Here is a 24,254-nt window from a genome sequence, read left to right as displayed (position 1 = left end):
GCCTGTTTTGGTTCTTCTGTCAAATAAAAATGCCAAAGATTAGGATAAACATAAATATTAGAATGAGGTTATTAATATTGACTTATATTACAGGTACAAGGCTAAGATTAGCCAGAAAATGATGTAAAGTGGGAACTGAGTTTTAGCTCAGTTTAACTTGAAAAAATTATCACTGCTTTCGAAGTAAAAATATGAAGAACATTGTCCATTACTTCATTTACTGTCACCTGCATAAAGTTCAAGGATAAGTTATGTTTTCCTTGAGACTGCTTTATTTCTCTCCCAAATAGGGTTTGCCAAAAAACTGAGATCTGTATTTGAAATTCATTGTGAAATCTTATGGTTTCATTTTGGTATTTGTTCTTAATTCTGATTTTCAGTTTTCTGATTGTTTTGTTCTAGTAAGCAAACTCAAATCTGTTGTAAAGAGAGGTAGGGTATTATGTACATTTAGATAACAGGCAGAACTCAGTGTCCGTATAAACAGACAAAATTATTTGCTCACTTCATGTTATTTGAAACTGCTCTGAACACAATTTACAAGTGGATTCATAATACCTGTATTCTTATCAAAGTTTTCACAAACCTACCGACAGTTAACAGTAAGACCATTACTCTCCGAGAACAATTTCTTATTTGCTTCTTCACCCTTTCTCTTTCTGAGAATGATTATTCTTTTGATGATAGAGGTTGAAAAACAGAAGGAAAGGGGGAATCGGGATATGGTGGAGATTGTCCTCATCCACCTGACACTTGGTATACGACGCTACCTTTTGGCATTTACTTCTGAGTATATGGCTCTTTTTCCTAATTATGTGTTAGACTTTTTGAGGGCAAAGACTGTGTTTTATACCTATCATGACCTTACATTTTGGACTTTCTGGAATAGTTGTGTTTCAGATAGATAGTCTCCTAATACCAGGAAATGGGTCCTAATTTTTGATTTAGAAAATATGCTTATTCCCTGAATGATTGTACCTAGCACAGAGATCTAGCAAGTTGTTAAAGGCACTGAAGACATACTTGCTGCTATTTTCTTCTTTGAACCTCCTTACAACTATGTGTATACCTCTCCTGTAGCATGCATTAACAGTCTTTTATTTTATTTCATTTATTTATTTTTTTGCGGTACGCCGGCCTCTCACCGTTGTGGCCTCTCCCGTTGCGGAGCACAGGCTCCGGACGCGCAGGCTCGGCGGCCATGGCTCACGGGCACAGCCGCTCCGCGGCATGTGGGATCTTCCCGGACCGGGGCACGAACCCATATCCCCTGCATCGGCAGGCATCGGCAGGCGGACTCCCAACCACTGCGCCACCAGGGAAGCCCAACAGTCTTTTATTATTCATCATATTTGTGTGTTTTCCTTATCTCTTTTCCCATCTCCATACACACCCACCCACACACTGCCACCACCACAAACACTAGTTGTCAGACTCCTTGAGGGCAAGGACTGTTTCTTTGTCATTCTCAGGGTTGAGAACCACTGAGGAATGGATTTCGAATGGTCACATTTTTTATGTAAACTATTAGTAGGAGTGGCAGGAAAGAAAGAAGGAAGGTAGTTTAGATAATGGAGGCTCCCTGTGATACCTTTTCTATAAAGGGGAGGAGAGACTTAGAGACTTAGATTAGATTTAAAGTGCTTGATTGAATTCAAACTGCTACCAAGAGAAGTGATAGATGTCTATCACTTTAAAAGCAGGGTAGTCCGCCACCCATTTTGAATGGTTTGGGCATTTGCCTTTTCATTTGTCTGTACAAATGAGTTCAGTTTTTCTGATTCTAGGGTCATGAGAGAGAAACACGGGAGGCATCATCACAGGAAAGCGTTAGATAAAGGATTAAAGGCAACCACAAGTCTTCAGGCTTGTCAGATTTAATTACCGTCGTTACATGAGAAAATTCATTTTCTATCTCTTTTCTCTAATCTGGAACTTTTTATATATTATTTGCATAAAATGAAACATACTGCAGTTTTGTGTATTAATATGATGTGGGAAAGTGTATGTATGTGAACTTGAGAATCCCAAATTACAGAATTTCAAAAGCTTAAAAGTAACTCAGTGATAATCTTGTCTAATCATCTCACCTTATAGGTGAAAAAACTTGCTAGAACGACAAATGCTTTGTTTGTGTCTCTAGGAGAGCAGCTCTCGCACATACTGCAGTCACTCATTTCCTTGCTCTTCCCTTCACCGTTGCTTCCTCTTCTCTCTTGGAATACATACTGTATTTACTGAGCATCTCCTATGTACCAGACACTGGGAATGTGGGGTGAATAAGCCAGAGTCGCTGCTCTCATGGAGCTAATTTTCATGTAGGGAATACAGATCAGAAACAAATAGAGGTGTTAATATAAACAGGTGGTAATCAATGCTGTGAATAAAATTAAATCAGGAAAAAGGGATAGAGAGTGGCAGGATGCCATTTTAGATTGTTAGGTTGAGGGGTCAGGGACGGCCTCTCTAAAGAGGTGAATTTTGAGAAGAAACCTGAACGAAATAAAGGAAACAAGTCATAAATATCTAGGAAAAGAACATTCCAGGCAGAAGGAATAGCAAGTGCAAGACTTTGAGATGGGGACTTACTTGACCTGTTTCAGGAACAGCAAGGAGGCCAGGGTGGCTGGAAAGCAGAGAGCAATGAAGAGAATGGTATGAAATGAGATAGGAGAGGTAGCCAAGGGCCACATCACGTACCACTTTGTAGGACTTTGGATTTTATATGAGAGTGATGGGACACTTTGGAGTCTGGAGAGTAGGGAAGGAACATGAACTAGATTTATACAGTTGACCCTTGAACAACAGGAGATGTACTTACATGCAGATTTTTTTCAATAGTAAATATTACTGTACTACACGATCCATGGTTGGTTGAATCTGCAGCTGCAGAGTGCTGACCATAAATAGACTCAGATTTTCACCTGTGCGGGGGGGTCAGTGCCCCTCACCCCTGCATTGTTCAGGGGTCAGCTGTGTTTTCAAAGGATTCCTCTGGCTGCTGTATGGAGAATAGACTTTGGAGGCAAGAGCTAAAGGGAGATCAGGAGGCTATTGCAGTAATTCAGGTGAGAGATGGTGATGGCTCAGCCCAGGTGGTAGTGATGGCTAAGGAGAGAAGGGACTGGATCATGGATGTGTAACTTAAGGATCAGGGACATATGTTATTCATCTATAACCCTAGGGCTTACCATGGGCTTGATTCTTAGTAGATTAACTTTGCTGAATGAATAAAACCAAACAAATGCAGCATTCTTGTCATTTTCCCATGCTATGATGCTTTTGAAAGGTTTTACAAGAGGTCTTCACTGTAATCTTAATATCACTGGCTATGGACCACTTTAGTATTTCTCTTTTTTTAAGATTTATTTATTTATTTTTGGCTGCATTGGGTCTTCACTGCTGCGCTCAGGCTTTCTCTAGTTGTGTTGAGCAGGGGCTACTCTTTGTTGTGGTGCACGGGCTTCTCATTACAGTGGCTTCTCTTGTTTCAGAGCATGGACTCTAGGCACGCGAGCTTAAGTAGTTATGGCATGCAAGCTCAGTAGATGTGGCTTGCGGGCTCTAGAGCGCAGGCTCAGTAGTTGTGGTGCATGGGCTTAGTTGCTCCGCGGCATGTGGGATCCTCCTGGACCAGGGCTAGAACCCACGTCCCCTTCATTGGCAGGCGGATTCTTAACCACTGCGCCACCAGGGAAGTCCTGTATTTCTTAATCTGGACCAGCCTGCTTCCATTATTTATAGGATTGGCTCAAGCCAGCCAGTGTTTAGCCAGAGAGGCTAAAATTATCCTGGAAAAGACAGTGGCTTAGGTAACCAAATAGGAAAGGATTCAAGGCATTATATAGGTGAGGATAAAACTCCCACTTTGCAGATTCAGGTTATAAAGTAGTAAGGCCTTACATTTAAATAGCATTTTATATTTTACAGCATCATATATTCACAGCCACTCTATGAAGAAGTTATTAATGCTTTTCCTATTTTATACACTGAAACTCAGAGAAGTTTTGTAATTTGTTTATAATAACAAATAACATAGCCAGCACATCCCAAAACCAGATATTTCATCTCCAGATCCTTTACTGTTTGTTCCATGCTCATAAATTAATTTACTGAACAACTATTTATTGAACGTATCACGCACTGTGACAGATAAGGGAATGCTGACAATAAACATGGCCCAATGCTCACCTTGTGAGTGCTTTATGGTGTCACGGAGGAATTGGGTAAGAAAGTCAAAGATTTTAATTTAATAAGGTGTATAAATGCTGTAATAAAATTAAGCACAGGACATATTTTGGTTTTGTATGTACAATTACTAAAATATAAGGTAAAATAAATACTTCTCCCAATATTCTTTCAGCTGCCTAATTATATATTCTATATTTTCCTATTTTGGGGAGTGGACCTGAATTAAAATGGCATGGCAGTGTAATTTATGGTTTCTTTTTCATAGACATCAAAATATTTCTATACAATGTCTTCTGAAGTCCATGAGATGTCTTAACACAGTGTTAGCGTTCTGGCTTTCTATATGTTATTTCAAAGCTCAAAATGGTTGCATTTATTTGGGGATAACTTAGTTCTTAATTTTGCCTTTGCAATGGGACTAGCCTTGATAGTGTCATATGGTTGAATATGCATGGAAAGTTAGAATTTGGTCCCAGGGAATGCCAAAACTTCAGAATTACCCAGTTTAGTCAGACCCTTACATTTGAATGTAGATTATGATAAAGCTGGAAATAATTACACCACCATAATGAGCGGAGGAAGGAGTGGAAATACCACAGACTTCTGAATTAAAAGATGAATTATTCTTTTGTGGTCTACTCTTAAGTAACTTATTTCTTCTTTTTGAAGTGCATGTTTGAACACGTGAGAAAGTACACCTGTCAAAAGATTAACCAGCTGAGAACCATTGTCGGCATTAATTTTCCTTTAATAAATGACTCTCTGAAGCTATTTAGCAGCCTGTAGTCTAGATACAAAGCTCTTGACCTATGATGGATGGTGCTGGATTTGTTTGTAAGCTTTGACTTATATCGTCTACATAATTTCTCCAGGTCGGAGCCACAGGATTTAGAATGAGGTTGGTTATGTGGTTCAAATTAAAATGGCCATAGAAATTGAGCAAAAATAATTGTAAAACATTAATGATCCCACCATCTTGGTGAAGTAAATTAGAAACTAACGAAATGACAGTCACTTAAACTTCAACATTATCAGAATGTTCAAATGACACAGATGAGTTAATTAAAAGCATTTCTTATAATTGGGTTTTTGTACATAACCAGTTCCACAGTGTCTGAAAATATTGTGAAATAATGTAATTTAACCATATATAAGCATCTCAGGCTTTCAAAACATGTGGGCACTTCCTCTACCGACACTGTTTGGCTGACATAATGCTGACTTCTTTTGCTTTTAATAATTAGTTAAAAATAGCATGAACTGTAAAATAGAAAGGCTACTTGGTTTGGCAGTAGCAAAATATTCACAATTTGAATGAAATAAGGATCTCCTCATTTGGCTTTTTATGTATTAAAAACTGTGTATTCATTGAATAAATTAAATTCAAAAGTAGGCCATTACTTGCAGCTGCGTATATTCGAATGGCCAGGTTTGATACATAGTACAATTATGGTTTCTTTTTTTAAAATAAATTTATTTATTTATTTTTGGCTGTGTTGGGTCTTAGTTTCTGCATGAGGGCTTTCCCTAGGTGCGGCGAGCGGGGGCCACTCTTCATCGCAGTGTGCGGGCCTCTCACTATCGCGGCCTCTGTTGTTGCGGAGCACAGGCTCCAGACGCGCAGGCTCAGTAGTTGTGGCTCACGGGCCCAGTTGCTCCACGGCATGTGGGATCTTCCCAGACCAGGGCTCGAACCCGTGTCCCCTGCATTGGCAGGCAGATTCTCAACCACTGCGCCACCAGGGAAGCCCCAGTTATGGTTTCTTTATTCCTAGCTGTACTATAAATAAGTTGTAAAGGCAAAAGTTGTACTAATACAGCTCTTCCACACACTTTCCTGGTTGTGAACAACAAAACCTAACTTGAAAATTATAAATGAAGATTTCTCTAATGCTAAAAGTAGTAATAATGCTCTTGGTTTTATTTTATAGTTAATAAAAATTTAGATGAGTGAAGTTCCCCCCCACTTCCTTTTTAAGACAAGTCTAGGCCATATTTTCAGTGCTGAAGTAGAAGTTGCTTCTCCTATCATTTCCATTAGTGAACATACATCAAACCTTTGCTAAGGAGTGACCAAACCAATGTTAAAGTTTATTTCTTCTTCCTGACATATTACTAAGAATGAATTGCCCAAAAGGTGTACAGGCATACCTCATTTTATTGCTCTTCACAAATATTGGGTTTTTCTATTATACTGTATATAGAATGGATAAACAACAAGGAAGGTCCTACTGTATAGCACAGGGAACTATATTCAATATCCTGTGATAAACCATAATGGAAAATAATTTTAAAAAGAATGTATATATGTATAACTCAATCACTTTGCTATACAGCGGAAATTAACATGACATTGTAAATCAACTATACTTCAATAATTTATTTTAAAAAGACATATTGTGGTAACCTTGGTGTCAGATGATGCTTAGCATTTTTAGCAGTAAAGAATTTTTAAATTAAGGTGTGTACATTGTTTTTATAGACATAATGCTATTGCCCATGTAATAGACTACAGTATTCATGTGACTCTCACCTTATTGTAATATTCACCTTATGGGGGTGGTCTGGAACTGACCCCACAAAATCTTCAAGCTATGTGTGCCTGTATATCAGGAGGGAAAAGAAAAATCAAATAGTATTAGAAAGTGCACATCAGAGTAATCAGTCTAGCTAAGCAACTGTTTTCTTTACCTTAAAGCACCTTTTTTTTTTTTTTTTTTTTGCGGTACGCGGGCCTCTCACCGCTGTGGCCTCTCCCGTTGCGGAGCACAGGCTCCGGACGCACAGGCTCAGCGGCCATGGCTCACGGGCCCAGCCGCTCCGCGGCATGTGGGATCCTCCCAGACCGGGGCACGAACCCGTGTGCCCTGCATCGGCAGGCGGACTCTCAACCACTGCGCCAACAGGGAAGCCCTACCTTAAAGAATCTTTACCTACAAAGAATCTTTCCATCTGAAATGCCTACTTGTTTATGGGAGAAAGAGAAAGTTCCTCTCTTTGTAGATCTCATCTGTACATAGTGTGCAGAGAGCGAGCGAGTGAGCCAGAGACCCCAGATCCAGACTCGGGCAGCTGACCCCTCTGGCTGCTCCCGTGCTGGTCAGGGCACAGGTCATCTTTTTAATATACTTTCTATTACTGAATAGGTTTCTCAGGAGAATAAGAGATGCATGGAAATAATAAAATTCACATTTTAAATCCCCATGGTACTCCATGATCGTGCCAAAATATTTGAGATGAATGCAGAGTTTGACTGAATCTGTATGTCCCCTTTGGCTTATAAGTAACCTGCATGATACTTGACAATTAAAATATTCCAAGAGAGGCTTATGCCTGACATAAATATAACTTGGAGGCAAGGTGTTTTCATTTGGTTTGAGGATTTTCTCTAATTTTATAATATACTTAAACACTTGAAGAAATGTAACCCTCTTCTTCTATCCCTTTACCCCCCAAACTATTCAGGTGTGGGAGCTGCTCGGTCTGGGAACCTCACGTTTATGGTGGGAGGAGTCGAAGAAGAATTTGCTGCTGCCCAAGAGCTTCTGGGGTGCATGGGCTCCAATGTGGTGCATTGTGGAGCCGTTGGGACTGGGCAGGTAACGTTTGCACAGCAGTGACACTGACTTGATGATGTAGAATCAACTAATGTTCATTTTTCTTTCCTGACCACAACTTGATTCCTCCTTACTCTGTTCAATCTGTGGATTCTTTGTTTGCTCAGATTTTCTAAAATTAATTTGGAATGAGTTAGTTTTCCATCATTCCTGTTGGAAGTAACCAGAGATAAACCAGTAATTTAAAAAGACATCAAAAGTTCCATCGTTTCAAACTTTGACATACTTATCCCAGGGACCACAGAAATTATCCTTAAAACGGCTTCTATATGAAGTGCTCGTGTTATCTGATTTGCTGTTATCTTCCCTCTAATTTTGTAACTGCTCGCCACAGCTCTATTTGTAGTACTGTCGGGTAGAAGTAACCTATGCACTTTAATCTTTTTCTTAAAAAACCAGATCATTTTCATTAAGAAATGTGTTATATCGATTCTCTGATCAGGTAGAGGTGAATGACTACAATGAACTCTGAAATCAAACTGGTTGTCCCCCTCCAACCCAACACACACACACACTATCACTCACTCCTCTTCCTGCTTTGTCCTGGTCACTGGTACCAGCTTTATCTTATTCAGGACTTTGTTATGATCTTAGATATATCTGTTGTCTCCATTCCCTGGTCCAGTCAGTCTCCAGGTTCTATTGATTTTTGCTTCAGTGGCTCTCATTGTTGGCTATCTTGTTCATTCCACGCATTACCTGGTTCAATCTTTCATTATCTCACACCTTGTTTACTGTTCACAGGGCCTAGTAGATCTCTGGATACCAGGTTTACCACTTTGCCAACATTGTAACCAAAACCAACTCCATCAGGATGCTTGTATCATCATAGGTTTCCCAATTCTGACACTTTGCACAGATCCCTATTTCGTACCACGTCACATGTGGACACTAGCTTCTGTAGCTCTTGACCTAGTCTTAACTATCAAACTTCTCCTCATTCCTTAAAACCACTGCACATGAGTCCATTTTCTTACTGTTCTCAGGAATATCTCATGCCCTTGCGTATTTATTTTTTTCCCTGCTCTCCTTCTTTCCCTCTCTTGCCTATTTAAATCCTGCCTGGCCTTCTGAGAGATGGTTTCAGGTTCTGCTTCCTCTCTGCACCTGCCCTCAGTGATCTGGTTTCTCTGAACTCCTGTCTCTGTCTTACAGTTTGTACCATACAGTTTACCACTTAGTTGTGTTTGCTTGTTCATTGCCTTTTCATTTGGTGTGTTACTCCTGTTTCCCCAGTTAGAATGTCAGCCTCATTCCTGAAGGAGCAGTCGTGCCACATCAATCAGTATTCCCTGTTGTGCTTGCGCCCATAGGAGTAGCTCAGTCGCCACACTGCAGAGCTCTTCCCTAGGGGAAGAGGACCCCCTCCCAGTCTGCTCTGGGATCTTGTGTTAGGCTCAGAGGGAGGCTTGCAGCACCAAGTGCCTTTCCTCCTTTGAAAGAATCAACAGTTGAATGTTCTTACTTTTAGAAACGTGGAATAGGGTGAAGAAATCTTCCTGTGAGTTATAGCTTGAAAATAAAGATATTTAATATGTACTCAATTTATTTTCAGGCTGCGAAGATCTGCAACAACTTGCTGTTAGCTATTAGTATGATTGGAACCGCTGAAGCTATGAATCTGGGAATCAGGTTTGTTGAATAGTACATTTTCATATACTAACAGTTTTTATGAGCTTTCCATTTTGATTTTCTGATGTTGAAAACAAATGTTCATGAGAGATAAATCAGTTGATCCAGGAACATTGTGAAAGTATTTCATTATTGAACTTTAATAGACTTTGCTTATTGGACGACCAATAGGACCCTGGAGAGCATGAATGCTCTCTGCCATAAGCCATAAAATGTATTGTGCTTTATATTTGAAGTTACATTATCCTTTTTATATGGGAGCTCCATTTCTTCTATTATGTCGAAAGGCAAGAGACACTTTTACTATAAAATTTAAACAATCTCTGTCAGTGTAGGACACATTTGTATAAAATACAGTTTTAATGTATAGTGAATTCAGGTGTTATGCTACCATGTGACTGGTTTTATGTATCTATTTTAAATATAGTCCCCAAAATCTACACTAAAAGGGTTCTTGGTTGTTTATTCTCAGGATAAACTGGATGGCATTCATAAAGCCGAAACTCGTATGCATAACTCTTTTCATTTTAACTTCCCTAGGGTTCTGTTACCTTACATTAAGGATATATCTTTTCATTGAAATAAAATGGCATTCATACTTTGCTGAAAGTGATTCAGGAATTCAGTTTTTCCTATGATGGTGATCATCCTTTAGAATGCTTAAGGTTAATGTCTTAATTTTAGCCTTTAATCTTTTGGGCTAGGAATGCTACATATGATTAATCACCTAATTAATTTTTGGGGTGTTTTGCATTTCATGAATATAATAAATATACATTTCTTACTTTAGAAAATGCTTAATGAGAAAGATGCTTTTACTGAGCTGTTTTCTTCACACGTCCCCAAACTGCTTGCCAAATATATCACAAATCAGAGTAGTGTTTCATACCATAGCTTTTGATGAAAGCAATAAAAAGAGCCAAAGTGCTTGAGGTATTTTTTAAAACACAGTAATGGATTCACATTTCCTCTTAATTACCATATCAAGATGCTGTTGTTTTATTGAATTGCCCTTGTCTCAGATGTTAAACTGTCTTGACCTATTAAGTTGTCATGTTGTAATTGAGACAAAAGAGGAATTTGCTTTGCATCAGCGCTAATTGGTTTATCAATATCCTGTACCATTTACATTTTAAAATTGAATGTCTGTAAGATGGTAAGGCATATTTGTACAAAGCCTTAATAAAACTTGGTGGTATATAAGAAGCTGTTCAGGGTGTTATATCTGTATTGTAGCCAGTTTAGGCTATGGGTCACTTATCATAATTGAAAAACCGGTTACTAGTAACTTGTTTTTATGTTCATCCTCTAGATTAATTTTATGGAGGAGGAAAATGTAAATTTCTGGAACCAAAATTGCATACAAAATTAATTGGTGTTGACAGTAGGATTTGAGCATTAGTATGCATTTGCATCTTTAGAATTTTTTTTCATATTTCTGGATATAAATTAGTATATAATAAAAAAAGTAAAAGCCTAGGTTATACTATACTGAAGTTTCCCTCTCTTTTTGCCAGTTTATTTTATATTCTGCTGCTTACTTTAAACGTCACTGGATCAGAATGTTCCTTAGGCATCCTCTAGCATTCCTCAAATAATTTTCCTAGCAAAAGTCTTATTAGATGATCATTCTAAAATGAAGTTTTTGTACAGTAAGTGCTTATGGAAGTCTAACTCCAAAAGCCACCTAATGAAGAGTAGTATGAAAATCAGTTGAATCAAATGAATAAAATGTATACAATGAGATGTATATATTGGCTACTAGAGTAAGTTTATTATCAAAGAGAAAAGAAAGTGGTAAAATTCCAAACAGCAATATTAAGAGCAGAAGCAATAAATAGATTTTCCCTTATTGTTGGCCTTGATCCACTATGACAAAAACAATATTTAGAAATATGAAACTTTCAATGTTTAATTTTTCCAAAAGTCTATTACTGTTACTGATGTATATGTGTGTAAATGAAATATTTACACACACACACACACACACACGTCTGAACACAAAGCAGGAACTCATTATTTTTACTTAACTGTTACAATAATTTGTAAGTTTATGGTGCTCTACATTGTACTAATGAATTGCTTATTTTCATGACATTAGGATTTTATCGGTTTATCTTACAGAGATTCTCAGTGGTTTGAAAGTCCTAAAAATGATTGCTTCTGCTATTGTGTTTTCTCCATGGTTTACAGACATGGTTTAAAATGACAGGAATGTTCTCTAATAGAGTATAGAGAGCGGCCACGATTTATTGAGCATTGCAAGGTGAAAGAGGAAATTGGCATCAGCAAGCATAAATTCCCAAGTAGTAACTTCCCACAGAGTAGTATAGCATCAAAGTGGTTCAGCCACATTTATATTCTGTTCACTCTGAAGTAAAAATTTTTTTAGAGAATTAATGTGAACATTTACAAATTGAGTTACCTATTCCCATGAAGTGATCGTTTCTGATTAATTTCATTCTCATAAGTCAGTGTCTTTTCTTGAACACTGACGTTTCCCTTTTATAAATAGAAGAATAAAACCTTATAGTTTTAAACTGTTGACGCTATGATCTTTTACAATGAGTGTTTATGGATGTTAGTGAGATTTTTAAATGCTATAAAAAAGTAAAGCATAAAAAATATTGGTATACAACATATTTAGAAATTCTTTTTTACTAGAACTTTCTGCCTTCTAATTGGGATCTATTTAGGACTCAGAACATAGTTTTATGGTACCGAAAGGGCCTTACTTGCGTTAGAGAGGTTTTATTCCCGTGCACCACATAAGAATAACATTGGTAATATGAGTTTTGTTTTTTTGTTTTCATTTTTGTTCTGCCAGAAATTATGTTTTTTGTTTGGTTTGCTTTTTTTTCAATATGGGCGGTATAACAAGTTGTTTGCATTGCCAACAGGGCCCAGGCCCCTCTAGCAACAGCCATATTGTCTCCTTCCACCAAAAGAAGCTTAAAACAGTCAAACTTCTGGAAGGCCGTTCAAGATGAGAACTTTCCCACAAGCATAATTTTAGCTTCCTGGTTACTTCCCTAGGAAGGTGTTGCCGTTTCATTTAGGTGATGACTGAAACCTCTTAGTTGTATACCCTGATAGATATAACATATGGCAAAAGGTTTATAATAAAGGTTTGGCCAGATTTCTTATTAAACTGATAGGATGCCATCATGTTGGCTGATTAAGTGACTGCCCATATGACCCAGTGAGACTCAGGGCAGTGAGTGTGGGTGTCTGTTGATGACCACATCCCAGCTCTGCCACAGACTTAAGCTTTTCTCATCTGTAAAATGACAAAAATAATAGTATCTATCCACAGTTGCAGTAGTATCTGTTGTGAACAGTAAATTAAATCATCCATGTAAATCTTTTAAAACAGTGCCCGATACATAGTAGGTGCTCAGTATATGGTAGTTATTGACGTGATGGTGGTGGTGGTTGGTATTTGAATTGAATTGTACGTTAATGTTTTTTTCTTTATAACACTTCTCACTGGCTAGCATTATATATTTATTTGTCTGTTTATTGTCTGTCTTCCCAACTAGAATGCAGGCTCTATGAGCTTTGTCTGCTCACCACTGTATCTTTTTTTTTTTTTAAATAAATTTATTTATTTATTTTTGGCTGCATTGGGTCTTCGTTGCTGCACGCAGGCTTTCTCTAGTTGCGGAGAATGGGGGCTACTCTTCGTTGAGGTGTTCAGGCTTCTCACTGTGGTGGCTTCTCATGTTGCGGAGCACAGGCTCTAGGTGTGCGGGCTTTAGTAGTTGTGGCACACGGGCTCAGCAGTTGTGGCTCGTGGGCTCTAGAGCGCAGGCTCAGTAGTTGTGGTGCTTGGGCTTAGTTGCTCCGTGGCACGTGGGATCTTCCCGGACCAGGTCTCGAACCCATGTCTCCTGCATTGGCAGGCGGATTCTTAACCACTGTGCCACCAGGGAAGTCCCTCACCACTTAAGAACATCCCTGGCATGTAATAGGCACTCAATGAAGATTTGTCAGACGAATGAGGTGGGGGTCGGGGGGCTCTTCCCCTGCCTCAGGTAAACGTTACTGGGCAGGTGTCTTAACTGGCCCACTCCTGGAGGGCAGGCACAGCCTCTTCTTAGATGGCAGGTCTGCGTAAACATTGGTGAATAACGGAATGATTGATTTAAGTTGACATAGTCTTAGATGTTTCATTTCCAGATCGGTTCCTGTGATACAGACATCTCGGTTTAGGGACATTGTTTGCTTTGTTCTTACATAAAACCAGACAGTATAGATACTTACAGAGACTATAAGGTGAACGAACTTTTTTGGCCCTTAAAAGCCTTGGTTACAGTGAAGGCAAACACTTGGCTTCTCTTTAATTTTTCTTATAGTTTATGCATCATTTTTACTTCTCCCAAAAGTTCATTTAAAATTCTTGTGTTTTAAAGGTGAGTAGATTTGACACAGTGACGTTTATTTGAGTTGCGTTATATATGCGGTCAGAGCAATGAATTCATTCTGTTTATATCAGAGAACATTCCAGCAATTGTAAAGCCACATGCATGCATGCGCACACTCTCGAACCACATCCAGTGGCAAGTTATTATGGGGACTGACAGACTGTCATCCTTTTGATGGCTTGAGCTGTATATCTCCTGAACAGCAATGGGGCTCTTATGCAGAAAGTATCATATGTTCCCAGCCAATTTACAGGGAAACAGCAATAACATTTTATCATGGTTGAGAGCCCAGTAGCTGCTTCCTATTAAACTTGCCCTTTCAGATACCTGTCTTGGATTAATTTGTTGATTTCAAATGAAACTCAGTCTTCTCCAGTGAAGCATGACGTTCTAGGATAGACTCCCTGAATGACAATTACTGTGTATTCTAGCTGGTTTCAGACCATTACAAGCCTTGGGCACAGTGGAAGACAGAGGACTTCAGTAACTGATTTTAATATCATGTCTAATTTTAACTGTCAGTTATATATATGCCAGTGAAAGAATCCTCAGAAAGATGAAATGCAAAACACTTCTAACTTGCACTTTTTAATGATACACTTTGCTGTTGGGGGGTTGGGGAGGACTGGAGAGGGAGTAGCCATCTCCTAAGGAGAATCAGCATGGTGGGGAAGCATCAGATTTGAAAAGTGAGCACATAACAACTGCCACCTCATTTTTGTGTGTGCCCCTCAGGATGCTTCTAAATAGTAATATGTTCACCAAAAAGGGTTCCATAAATCAGCGCCAGTATTTTTCCCTGAACATTCAAGAAAAATGAAATCTAGCGTTTTACAAAGGATAATAAGCTTTGCTCCCATTTTGGTGAGTATTATAGACAGAGTATGAATTTCTTTAGCAATAAAGAGTGTTGTGAGGCACTGTTGAGTCTAACCTGGTAGGTTATAAGGAGGGGGAGTATCTCTGCTGCTTTGAATGTAATGAGCCATTTTTAAAGAAAATCTAAATTAGGAAGCCTGAATTATATTCCAAATGGAAGGTAAAGACAGTGTTTTGGGGTCTTTAAAAATATCCCCTGCTCATAGAGCACATTAGACATATACATTCTTGCATATTTGTGCTTAGACAATATATTTGCAGTTATAGCAAATTAACTAGTTGTTCATTTGTGATTTTACTTTTCACAATTTTTGCCTAAGTGCATTGGCTTTATCTTTTCCTAAGTCATCTGTTACCATAGCATCCTGATAGCCTAATTATATTTGAAAGGGGAAAGGAAGCATCAGTAGCAAATTATACATGTAACAAACTTGGATCTTTATAAAAGAATGAATGAAACCATCAGGTTTCTTTCCAGCAGTGTACAGTTGAACAGAATGTATGACAGCTGATTTAGATGGAATCTTTATCTGTTATAATCTTTAGTAAAAACCGCTCATTATAACACGGGCTACCATGTGAGTTCATCTTCATGGCATGCCATATAGTATTCCTTGAACCACAGCTGCTCCTTGAAAGCCTGATTACATAACAGTTGTATTATGTGGTAAGTCCGTACACATCCTGGCTATTAGCCCTAGACCCTGCTCGAGCATTGGAAAAAGGTTTTACTGGTCATTCTATTCTGATCTGGAAATAGACAGACAATTTTGAACACACAAGTACTAAGCAGCACCCCAAAATGCACAGTTCGTTTAATATTTACATGTGTCTCTGTTTAATCTTTTTTTTTTTTTTTAATTCTGGAAGGGATTGGTTTTAAGAAAAAGCAGAAAGTTTTATTTGAAACTTGATTCAAAGATACGTAGCAAAACTATGCTTCCCAGGCTTCACTAAGATACTTGGAATAAAGTAATAGAGCATTTTAATTCTACTTTTTTTCTGGGCCCACATTGAACAGCCGTTTATGCCATCAGCTCAGTGATAGAACAAATGATGTTTCCGCTTGGGCAAGCTTTGTTTTATCAGGATCAGTAACCTTATCAGCAGTTGACCCAGAACTATAATGCATGTCTCTGAATAGATAGCATATGTCACAACTCTGTGCAGACTTGCTTCATAAGCAAGAATGTCTAATGAAGATTTAATAAATAAGGAAAAGTTTCCAGCAAGAAATGTCTTCTTTTATAACAATAACTTCCCTGAAGCTCATTTTACTGCTTGTGGCTCATCTCTTGCATTTATTCTCTCATAAGAGCTAAAGGAATAAACATACATATAAATGCATCCACATGGACTCCCGTGATACATAATTTAACTGTCAATATTTCTTTCTGAAATACATCACTTGTGAGTAAAGACTGTAGAATTTAGATGATCATCTTGGCTTAAGGTTCTTATGTGACACATAAATGCAATAATGTCCAAAAGACTAGAAAACCCATGTGTGTGGTAAACCAACAATACTTTTATGCAGTCGTATGTTATTTCTTAAAAGCAGGGTAGTGCAGAAGGTTTTCTCTCAGTGGAAAATGTCCTGGCTCAGAAATGTTTAATCACTAGCTTTTAATACCCTATAATTTAAGATTGGATTCTTCATTCTAGTCAGTCTGCTTAGATATTTGAAGACATATCATAAATGGAGAGAGAAGATGGAGCATCCTCACACATAAATAATCACACGTGACTTGTATATTTTGACATTTAACACTTCTTTTCTTTGACTTTCTTTGACAGGTTAGGGCTTGACCCAAAACTCTTAGCTAAAATCCTAAATATGAGCTCAGGACGATGTTGGTCAAGTGACACCTATAATCCTGTACCTGGGGTGATGGATGGAGTTCCCTCGGCTAATAACTATCAGGGTGGATTCGGAACAACACTCATGGCTAAGGTATGGTAAATGCAGAGACTACCCAAGAGAGCTGGGAAATGTTTAGTGGTTTCGTTCTCCTTCCCTCCTTTCTCTCTCTCCCCACCTCAGCCTACCCCCACTTCTCCCCTCTCGTAACAAATCATACGTCTGTCCTAGAAGGCAAGATTACTAAACTAGTGACCCAGTCACTGGAAATTATTTAAAACTTAGCGTGGATAAAAACCTTTTATCTTGTTCATTTTTAATCCTGGCCTTTCGGATGAGAAGAATAGGCTGGGATTTTTCTTTTGTGCTTGGGTTTGTTTGTAATGTGAGCCGGCAAAATGCTGTTCTTCATCCTAAATTTACATTAATTTACCAAGTCCTTAGAACGGAAGCAGCAATAAGCATTTTCCGACGGTTAATAATATAATGACATTGGATATACATATCACGAAAGAAGAGAGGACCTTTCGCATGATGCTAGATATCTAAACACATCTTCCTACTTTAAGAATATATACATTTATGTATAAAGTCATTTGAAAAGCAAATTGTTGGCCTCCTCTCATTTGTGATCTCAATGTTAGAAAATACTTTTTAGACAAACGACTTGCAGATTTTGTGTAGAGCTTATTCCCTACCCCACTCCCCACACCCCTGCCATTTACTTTTTGCCAGAAGTAATAATATGTACAGTTGTATACCGTGTTCAGCTTACTCTCCTTCATTTCCCAGGATGTTTCATCCATTCTACTTTCGGCTGTGCCTTGAATTCACCCACTTGCCCTCTCTACCACTACCAGTACCCTGGCTGAACCTTGTTTAGATTCTACAACATCTGCCCTTAACTGGTCTCCTGGCCTTTCATTCTCATCTTCTTCTCCAGTTCATTTTCTATGGTAAAGAGTGGACTTCCTAAAATGTAAACCCTGGTTATGTCATCTCTCCTGTTAAGTCTCTTTCATGGTTTCCAGTTACTTGTAGATTAAAGTCCATCTCTGCACGTTGTCTTAAAGGCCTTTGCTCTCCACCAGCTCATTTCTGCCTTCCCACCCGCTTCCTCTGCTTCAGCCACACCGAACTCGTTTGGCCTCTTGTCCCCTCTCCCTGGCAGCCCTCCACGCCTGCTCTTCCCTCAGCCTGCCTCTTCCTTCCTTGCCCCTCCAGCCAGACCCCTGGCGCATTGTTGGCTCACTTTAAATATTTATTGGATGAAGCAATGTTTGAAACTACGTTTCTTATTTTGTAGTTTTATTTCTCCTCGTGTTTCATTTAAGAAAATATTTATTTTTATGCCAATCTGTACCTTGTATCTAGGTTTGCGTATCCTCCACACAGGCTTTTGTAAGTTGTGCTGTGTTGCTCTTGTTGCAAACAGAAAGTAGCTCCTTAAGTGGATTGTTTTCACAAAGCTGCAGGGTCGTTTATTAGGGCACACAGAAGAGTGAAAGAATCGCATTTATGCCCAGTTTGCTTTATGTACATGTATGAAGTGGGTTGTGACCTGTTAGCTTATTTGGTTCCTAAAATACTGCTAATGGCTCCAACAGAGGAAGCAGCTAACAAGTAACCTGTAAGCAGTGCTGGCTTTATTTGGGGACTCTCCTCTACGTCACACCTTTACTTCCATCATTTTCTCCAGTGTCCCTGCCCAGGAAGAATCTGCTCCTGTTGAGGTCCTTTAAAATTATTTTTTTGATAATAAAAGATAGCATAAGACAGTACAGTAGTAAAACATATGGACATTCCTGTTCTCTTTATAAGTTGTCATTTCGCTTATAAAGAGCAAGATTTCTGAATTTCGCTTAAAATGAAAGCATTTAGAAAGGAACTTAAAAAATGCTTTCATCACCTCAGATAGCTGTTAGCAAAACATACCGTAACTAATTAGACTTGTGTACAGAAATTGATAGAGATTAAAGAAGTCCCCATCAGTGCTACATTGATTAAAGCAATCATACCTGCTTGGGCAGATCAGGCCTTTACTTACTAGGAGATATTTTGCTCAACTACCATTAGATCTCATTGTGTTGGGGGAGATAATGTTAATGTGTCCTTGAAGTAGAGGCTTGTACATTTATTTCTAGGTCTTTTTTTTTTTTTTTTTTTTTTTTTTTTGCGGTATGCGGGCCTCTCACTGTTGTGGCCTCTCCCATCGCGGAGCACAGGCTCCGGATGCGCAGGCTCAGCAGCCATGGCTCATGGGCCCAGCCGCTCCGCAGCATGTGGGATCCTCCCGGACCGGGGCACGAACCCGTGTCCCCTGCATCGGCAGGCGGACTCTCAACCACTGCGCCACCAGGGAAGCCCTATTTCTATGTCTTAACATCATAAAATTCTAATATATAGTGTGTATATAATCAGAACATAATCAATACAAAAACTAGATCTTTCTTCTAAACCCCGCAACCTAGAAGTCTGTTTCTGATGGCCACTAAGGAACAAATTATGGAAAATTATGACCACTCTTATTACTCACCCAGTGTACCTGTGTCCTTGTAATACGTAACGATTTGGTCCTCCATTAATTTGTTGAAACCCTTTGCAATTGTTTTGTATTTTTTTCCTGTACCACCCACTGAGCTCAGAATTCATAAATATTTTTATTTGATTAGTGAAGTGGGGTGTTTGTTTATTTTAAATTATATGTTACAAGCTTCAAAGGATACCTTCTTTTCTAACATTTCAGGATTGACAAGCCACTTAGGATTTTAGAGACTAAATCACCTTTCTCTTTTTAGAATGTCCACCCTTTAAGGTAGCAGCCACCAAAGCTATTTTAGCTTCCCCTTTTTGGTTTTATTAGCTCTTATTTGGGATATTTACTTGCCCCTTTGAAAACCTCTAATAGCCTTTTCTTCTCAATAGCATTGTCTTCTCCTCGATATGTTGTGTTTACTCTAGGTTCTTATGTTCTAGTTATACTACTAGGTTAAAAATTATAGGCAGTCTTTCTATGTAGATTTTCTGTCGTTTTTACATAAATGCATCTTGCAGATGTGCAGCAAAATGATGTTGACAAAAGAGGCTTATCTGCTTGTCTGGGTATAAGCAATAATGTAGCTGTCCACATTTGTGAAGTGTGTGGGTAGTAATTAAACTTGCTTTTTAGTGGAAGCTGTAGAAGACTTTAAGGTTAAGTAGATTTTCCAAATCTGTGGGTTTACATGTGAAAATTCTACAAGTAAGCACAAAATACTGTTAACACCTATAGCATCATAGATATCCAAGAGGCTAGAGATTTAATCCATTCTTTAAACTTTGCTTATTTTTCCCTTGAATCATTTCCTCCTTTGAGTGGATGGTATCAGTAACTACTCCGTTATCAAGGGTGTTCCTCAAAGAATACAAATAGGCCTCATCTTGCTTCTTGTCTTCCTCTTTCATTGCTTGTTGGCTTTTCCATTGGCGGAGGAAATGAAGATGGTAAGAAGGAAGTCTTGGTTTTGCCACTTGTTTGCAGCACTTATTTAATCACAAATGAAATGTGGGGAATATTGTTTCAGTTAACCATGCCTCCATTGTCTTCCATCTACCCCCAGAAATTTCAAGGTTGGACAAGATTCCATTCTTATAGTAGAGGATACCATTAACTACAGTTTAACTATAAAAGATTCATTATGTTAAATTTTGTCTGTTTTTAAACAATAGACAATAATAAGTTTTCCAAAACTCTCTGAATGAAACATTAGCGCTCAGAGATGTTGAAGTGTTGTTGTGAAGCTGATTGTCTGTTGCACTTGAAAGAAAATCCAGCTTCGTCTCCAGACATCATAAAGCTTCCATGTTGCACCTCTGCCATCCCCAGTCTCAATTCCCTCCCCAGCCCCTTGCTTATTCTAGTTCAGCCTCATTGGCCTTCTTGCTGTTTCTTGAGCATCCAAGCCATGCCCCCCCCAGGGGGGCCTTTCCCTTGCTCTTCCACCCACCTGAAACTCTCTTCCCCCAGCTCTCCAAAGAGCTCACTGCCCCCTCACATTCAGATCTTAGGTCAAGTGTCTTTGCCTCGGGAGGTCTTCCCTAAACATCTCATCAATCAGAACTCTCTTCCTTCCACCCCACCCCTTGCTATATATGACTTTCTGACCCCTTACCCTGCTTTATTTCTCTCCAGAGCACTTGTCATTGTCTGGAAGTTTAGTATTTGTTTTACTGTCTATCTTCCACGCTGGATAGTACGTTGCTGAGAACAGTGACTTGGTTTTATTATCATGACTGCATATCACCAGGACTTAGAACAGTGCCCAGCACACAGCAGTTGTTAAATATGTGTTGACTTAAGAGATTGAATGGATATTTTCATCATTGATAATTTCATCATGCTTAATTTCATAATGGGGTTTGTCTTAGGCTTACAGGCTTCTGTAGATTTGAAAAAGCATTTCTCTGTGTGATCTCACCTGGATAGGAACACCTGGCCGAAGTCAAAACAGAACAGATAGGTTTTGTGGAGGAGTAGAGAGGCCACTCAGAAATCAAGGTTTCTCTCTGGAGCAGTTTTGCAGCTATAAGAAAGGGCGTATAAAAATATATATATATAACTTAACATCATGCTTGTAAGTATCTTATTTTTTCAGGCTTCATTTTTTCTTCTTTGAAACCCAAGCATTAGGAGCCACAGTTCTGAAGTGAGCCTTAACTACCAACCTCAATGTATTCCCTCCGCCCTTGTTTGACTTAGGATCTGGGATTAGCACAAGACTCTGCTACCAGCACGAAGAGCCCAATCCTTCTGGGCAGTCAGGCCCATCAGATCTACAGGATGATGTGTGCGAAGGGCTACTCCAAAAAAGACTTCTCATCCGTGTTCCAGTTTCTACGAGAGGAGGAGACGTTCTGAGTTTGCCCTTTGGCTGTGGACACTGTTGGGAGCCAAACTCTATCTTGGAGCCTCTCATAGCTCACTCCACAAGTAAATGGACTTAATCAAAGGTCACCTGTCTGCTTTTGTTTGTCTAGTTCACAATAAACCCTGGGATTTTTCACCCATTTTTAACTGCTTATTCTTTTTACCTATTCAGCAAACACATATTATCTGAATTTTTTTGTTTTTTTCTGCGAGCCGCTGATGGGCTCTGCTAGCTAGCTGATTGACCTTTTTCAGAAGTTCGATTCCTGAACATCATTAGCTAAAACATTGCCTACTTCAGTCAGGATATTGTTTACTCCACTTTACAAATAAAACCAATTTTTTTTTTCCACAGGATAAAACCTCTCCTGGAGGAAAGAAAAGAAATGGGTGTGAGGAAAGGAGTTAGAGAAAGGGGAAGTATAGTGAATTACTCCCTGTGTCCCTCAGAAAGTTTGCCCTGTTAACCCAGTGGTGGTATTCTTGCATTCTGAGGTTACTGGTTTATTTTCCAGGACTTGATAAAGCAAGAGAACTCCTTGCCGCATGCTGTGTCATTTGGACTCTGTTACATTACCGTGGTGTGCCGCTCTTGTAACAACTCCCAATACTCAGCAAACTTATTTTTTATATTTTTGCTTCCTTGTACATTCTTACTACATATTTTTTGACTTCAAAAGAATGGCATCTTTAGAACTGTTTCAGAGCCTACGATGATATGTGCTGTAGATAATTATTATATTATCCTAAATATAACCATATTATTTTGAATTCAAATAAATTTCTATGCTGATAATACTTTCTTGGAGTTTTTGTGTCTTCCTAACCATTTGGTGAACAGTCAAATGATCTGACAAACTGGTGTTGCAGACTAATGGGGAAAGGATGAGAAGGAAGGGAAGGGAGGGGGGAGGTCGAGAGGAACCGAGTGTGAACTGACCGGTGGCCAGCCCTCATCCTACTGCTCTGCCTGCATCCTTAACGAGAATTTGTTTCAGTGTTTTCTGGGTTGTGGGTGCTGTAGGAATTTGCAATAAATGAAATATGTCCCAGTAGGGAGCATAGTCGCCGCTTTCCCCACCACAGCCCCTAGAAATACTTAAGGCGATAGGCCTAGATACCAGATTTAGCAGAAGGACTGCTATGTCCGTCATTTTCCTGGTGATCAAAAATTCCAGGCATTAGTATAAGTGCTGGGGCTGCAGTGATAAGCAAAACAGATAAAATCCTGCCCTTGTAGACCATAAATTCTGGTGTCTCGCGTGTGTGTGTGTGAGGAGGTGTGACAGACAAGAAATAAATGTTTAATGTGTATGTCAGGTAATAATCGGGACTAAAAGGAGAAATAAAGCAGGGTAAGGGGGATGGATGGGGAGTCCTGGGGTATTTTATTAGGGTGGTTAGGGAAGTTATCTTTGTAAGGTGGCATTTGAGCAGAGATAGGAAGGAAGTGAGGGAACAAGCCATGTAGATATCTGGGGAAAGAACACTGTAGGCATAGGGAACAGAAAGTACAAAGGCACTGAGGTAGGATAACACCAGATATGAGGACCAACGAGGCTGTTAGTGAAGTGTCATAAAATGAGGGAGGCCAGATCGTGTAGGACCTTGGAGGCCATGTTAGGATGTTGGCTTTTATTCTGAGTGAAACAGGCAGTGTGTCAGTAACCAAAAGCAAAAGCTAACTGATACACTGCCACACCCCAAGTTTGGTGGTTTAAAATAACAAACGTTTATTATTTTTCAAGATTCTCAAGGCGGGCCGTGTTATTCATCTGACTAGGCTAACTCATTTGGAGCTGAAGGGTCTAGTTTGGCCTCACTCAGCAGGGACAGCTGGAATGTTTGGGGCTTCTGTCCACATGGTCACCCATCCTTCAGGAAGCTAACCCAAGTTTGCTGACCTGGTGGCAGAAGGTTCCCAGCAGCAACATAGGACAAGACCAAATGAACAAGCGCTTTTTAAGCCTCTGCTTGCTTTATGGCTCTATTGTCCCATTGGTCAAAGTAAGTCACCTAGCCAAGTCCAGAGTTAGCATGGGACAGGGACTACGTAAGAGTGTGGACACAGAGGGGGCAGTAGGGGGGCAATTTTGCAAACACCGTAATATCATAGCCAGCCCATGGAAGATTTTGTTCAGAGGATTGATGTGCCCTGAGCTAATTTTTAGAGGGATCACTCTGGCTGTGGTGTGGAGAATAGACCCTGGGGCAAGGGTGGAAGCCAGGAGGCCAGGTAGGAGGCAGTTATAATAATCTAGGTGAGACGTGATGGTGGCTGGGACCAGAATGATAAAGATGGGAGGCGAGAAGTCGTCAGATTCTGAACATAAAACATAGAGCCACTAACTGATGGATGAGGAGAGAGAGAAAAGGAAGAGTCAAGGATGACTCCAAGGTTGGTAGAGAAGGTGGAAGAAAGGAGACCATCTTCTGTGAGAGCAAGATTGTAGGAGAAGAATTGAGGGAGGATCGGGGGAGGTATAGGAGAAAAAAATCAGGGGTTTATTTGAGGTGCCTAATAGACGTCCTAATAGATTAGGCACCTAATAGAGGTGCCTAATAAACAGGTCCAAGGACCAAGCCCTGTGTTACTCTAGCTTTTAATGGTTGGGAACATGAGGCAGAACCAGCAGATGAGACTCAGTGACCAGTAAGGTAGGTAAAAAACAGTTCTAGGAACAGTGTCCTAGAAGCCAAATGAAGACAGGCTTTAAGGAGGGAATGCAAGTGTGTATCAA

The 24,254-nt window shown here is 39.4% G+C and overlaps 1 protein-coding gene across 1 annotated transcript in view; it reads left to right on the top strand.

Moving 5' to 3' along the window:
• Positions 1-22,300, top strand: part of HIBADH (3-hydroxyisobutyrate dehydrogenase) — a 104,809-nt gene extending 82,509 nt beyond the window's left edge. The window contains exons 5-8 of the mRNA XM_082846552.1: positions 7,657-7,790; positions 9,364-9,440; positions 16,544-16,700; positions 21,346-22,300. Coding sequence (XP_082702678.1) covers positions 7,657-7,790; positions 9,364-9,440; positions 16,544-16,700; positions 21,346-21,504 — 527 coding nt within the window. The 3' untranslated portion in view covers positions 21,505-22,300. The remainder of the gene's footprint in view (positions 1-7,656; positions 7,791-9,363; positions 9,441-16,543; positions 16,701-21,345) is intronic.
• Positions 22,301-24,254: the final 1,954 nt, after the last annotated feature.

Source organism: Leucopleurus acutus (assembly GCF_964270905.1).
Source record: "Leucopleurus acutus genome assembly, chromosome: 9".
In the NCBI taxonomy this organism is placed as follows: domain Eukaryota; kingdom Metazoa; phylum Chordata; class Mammalia; order Artiodactyla; family Delphinidae; genus Leucopleurus; species Leucopleurus acutus.
Note: the sequence above shows the minus strand (reverse complement) of the source record. Positions and strands in the feature narration are given on the sequence as shown.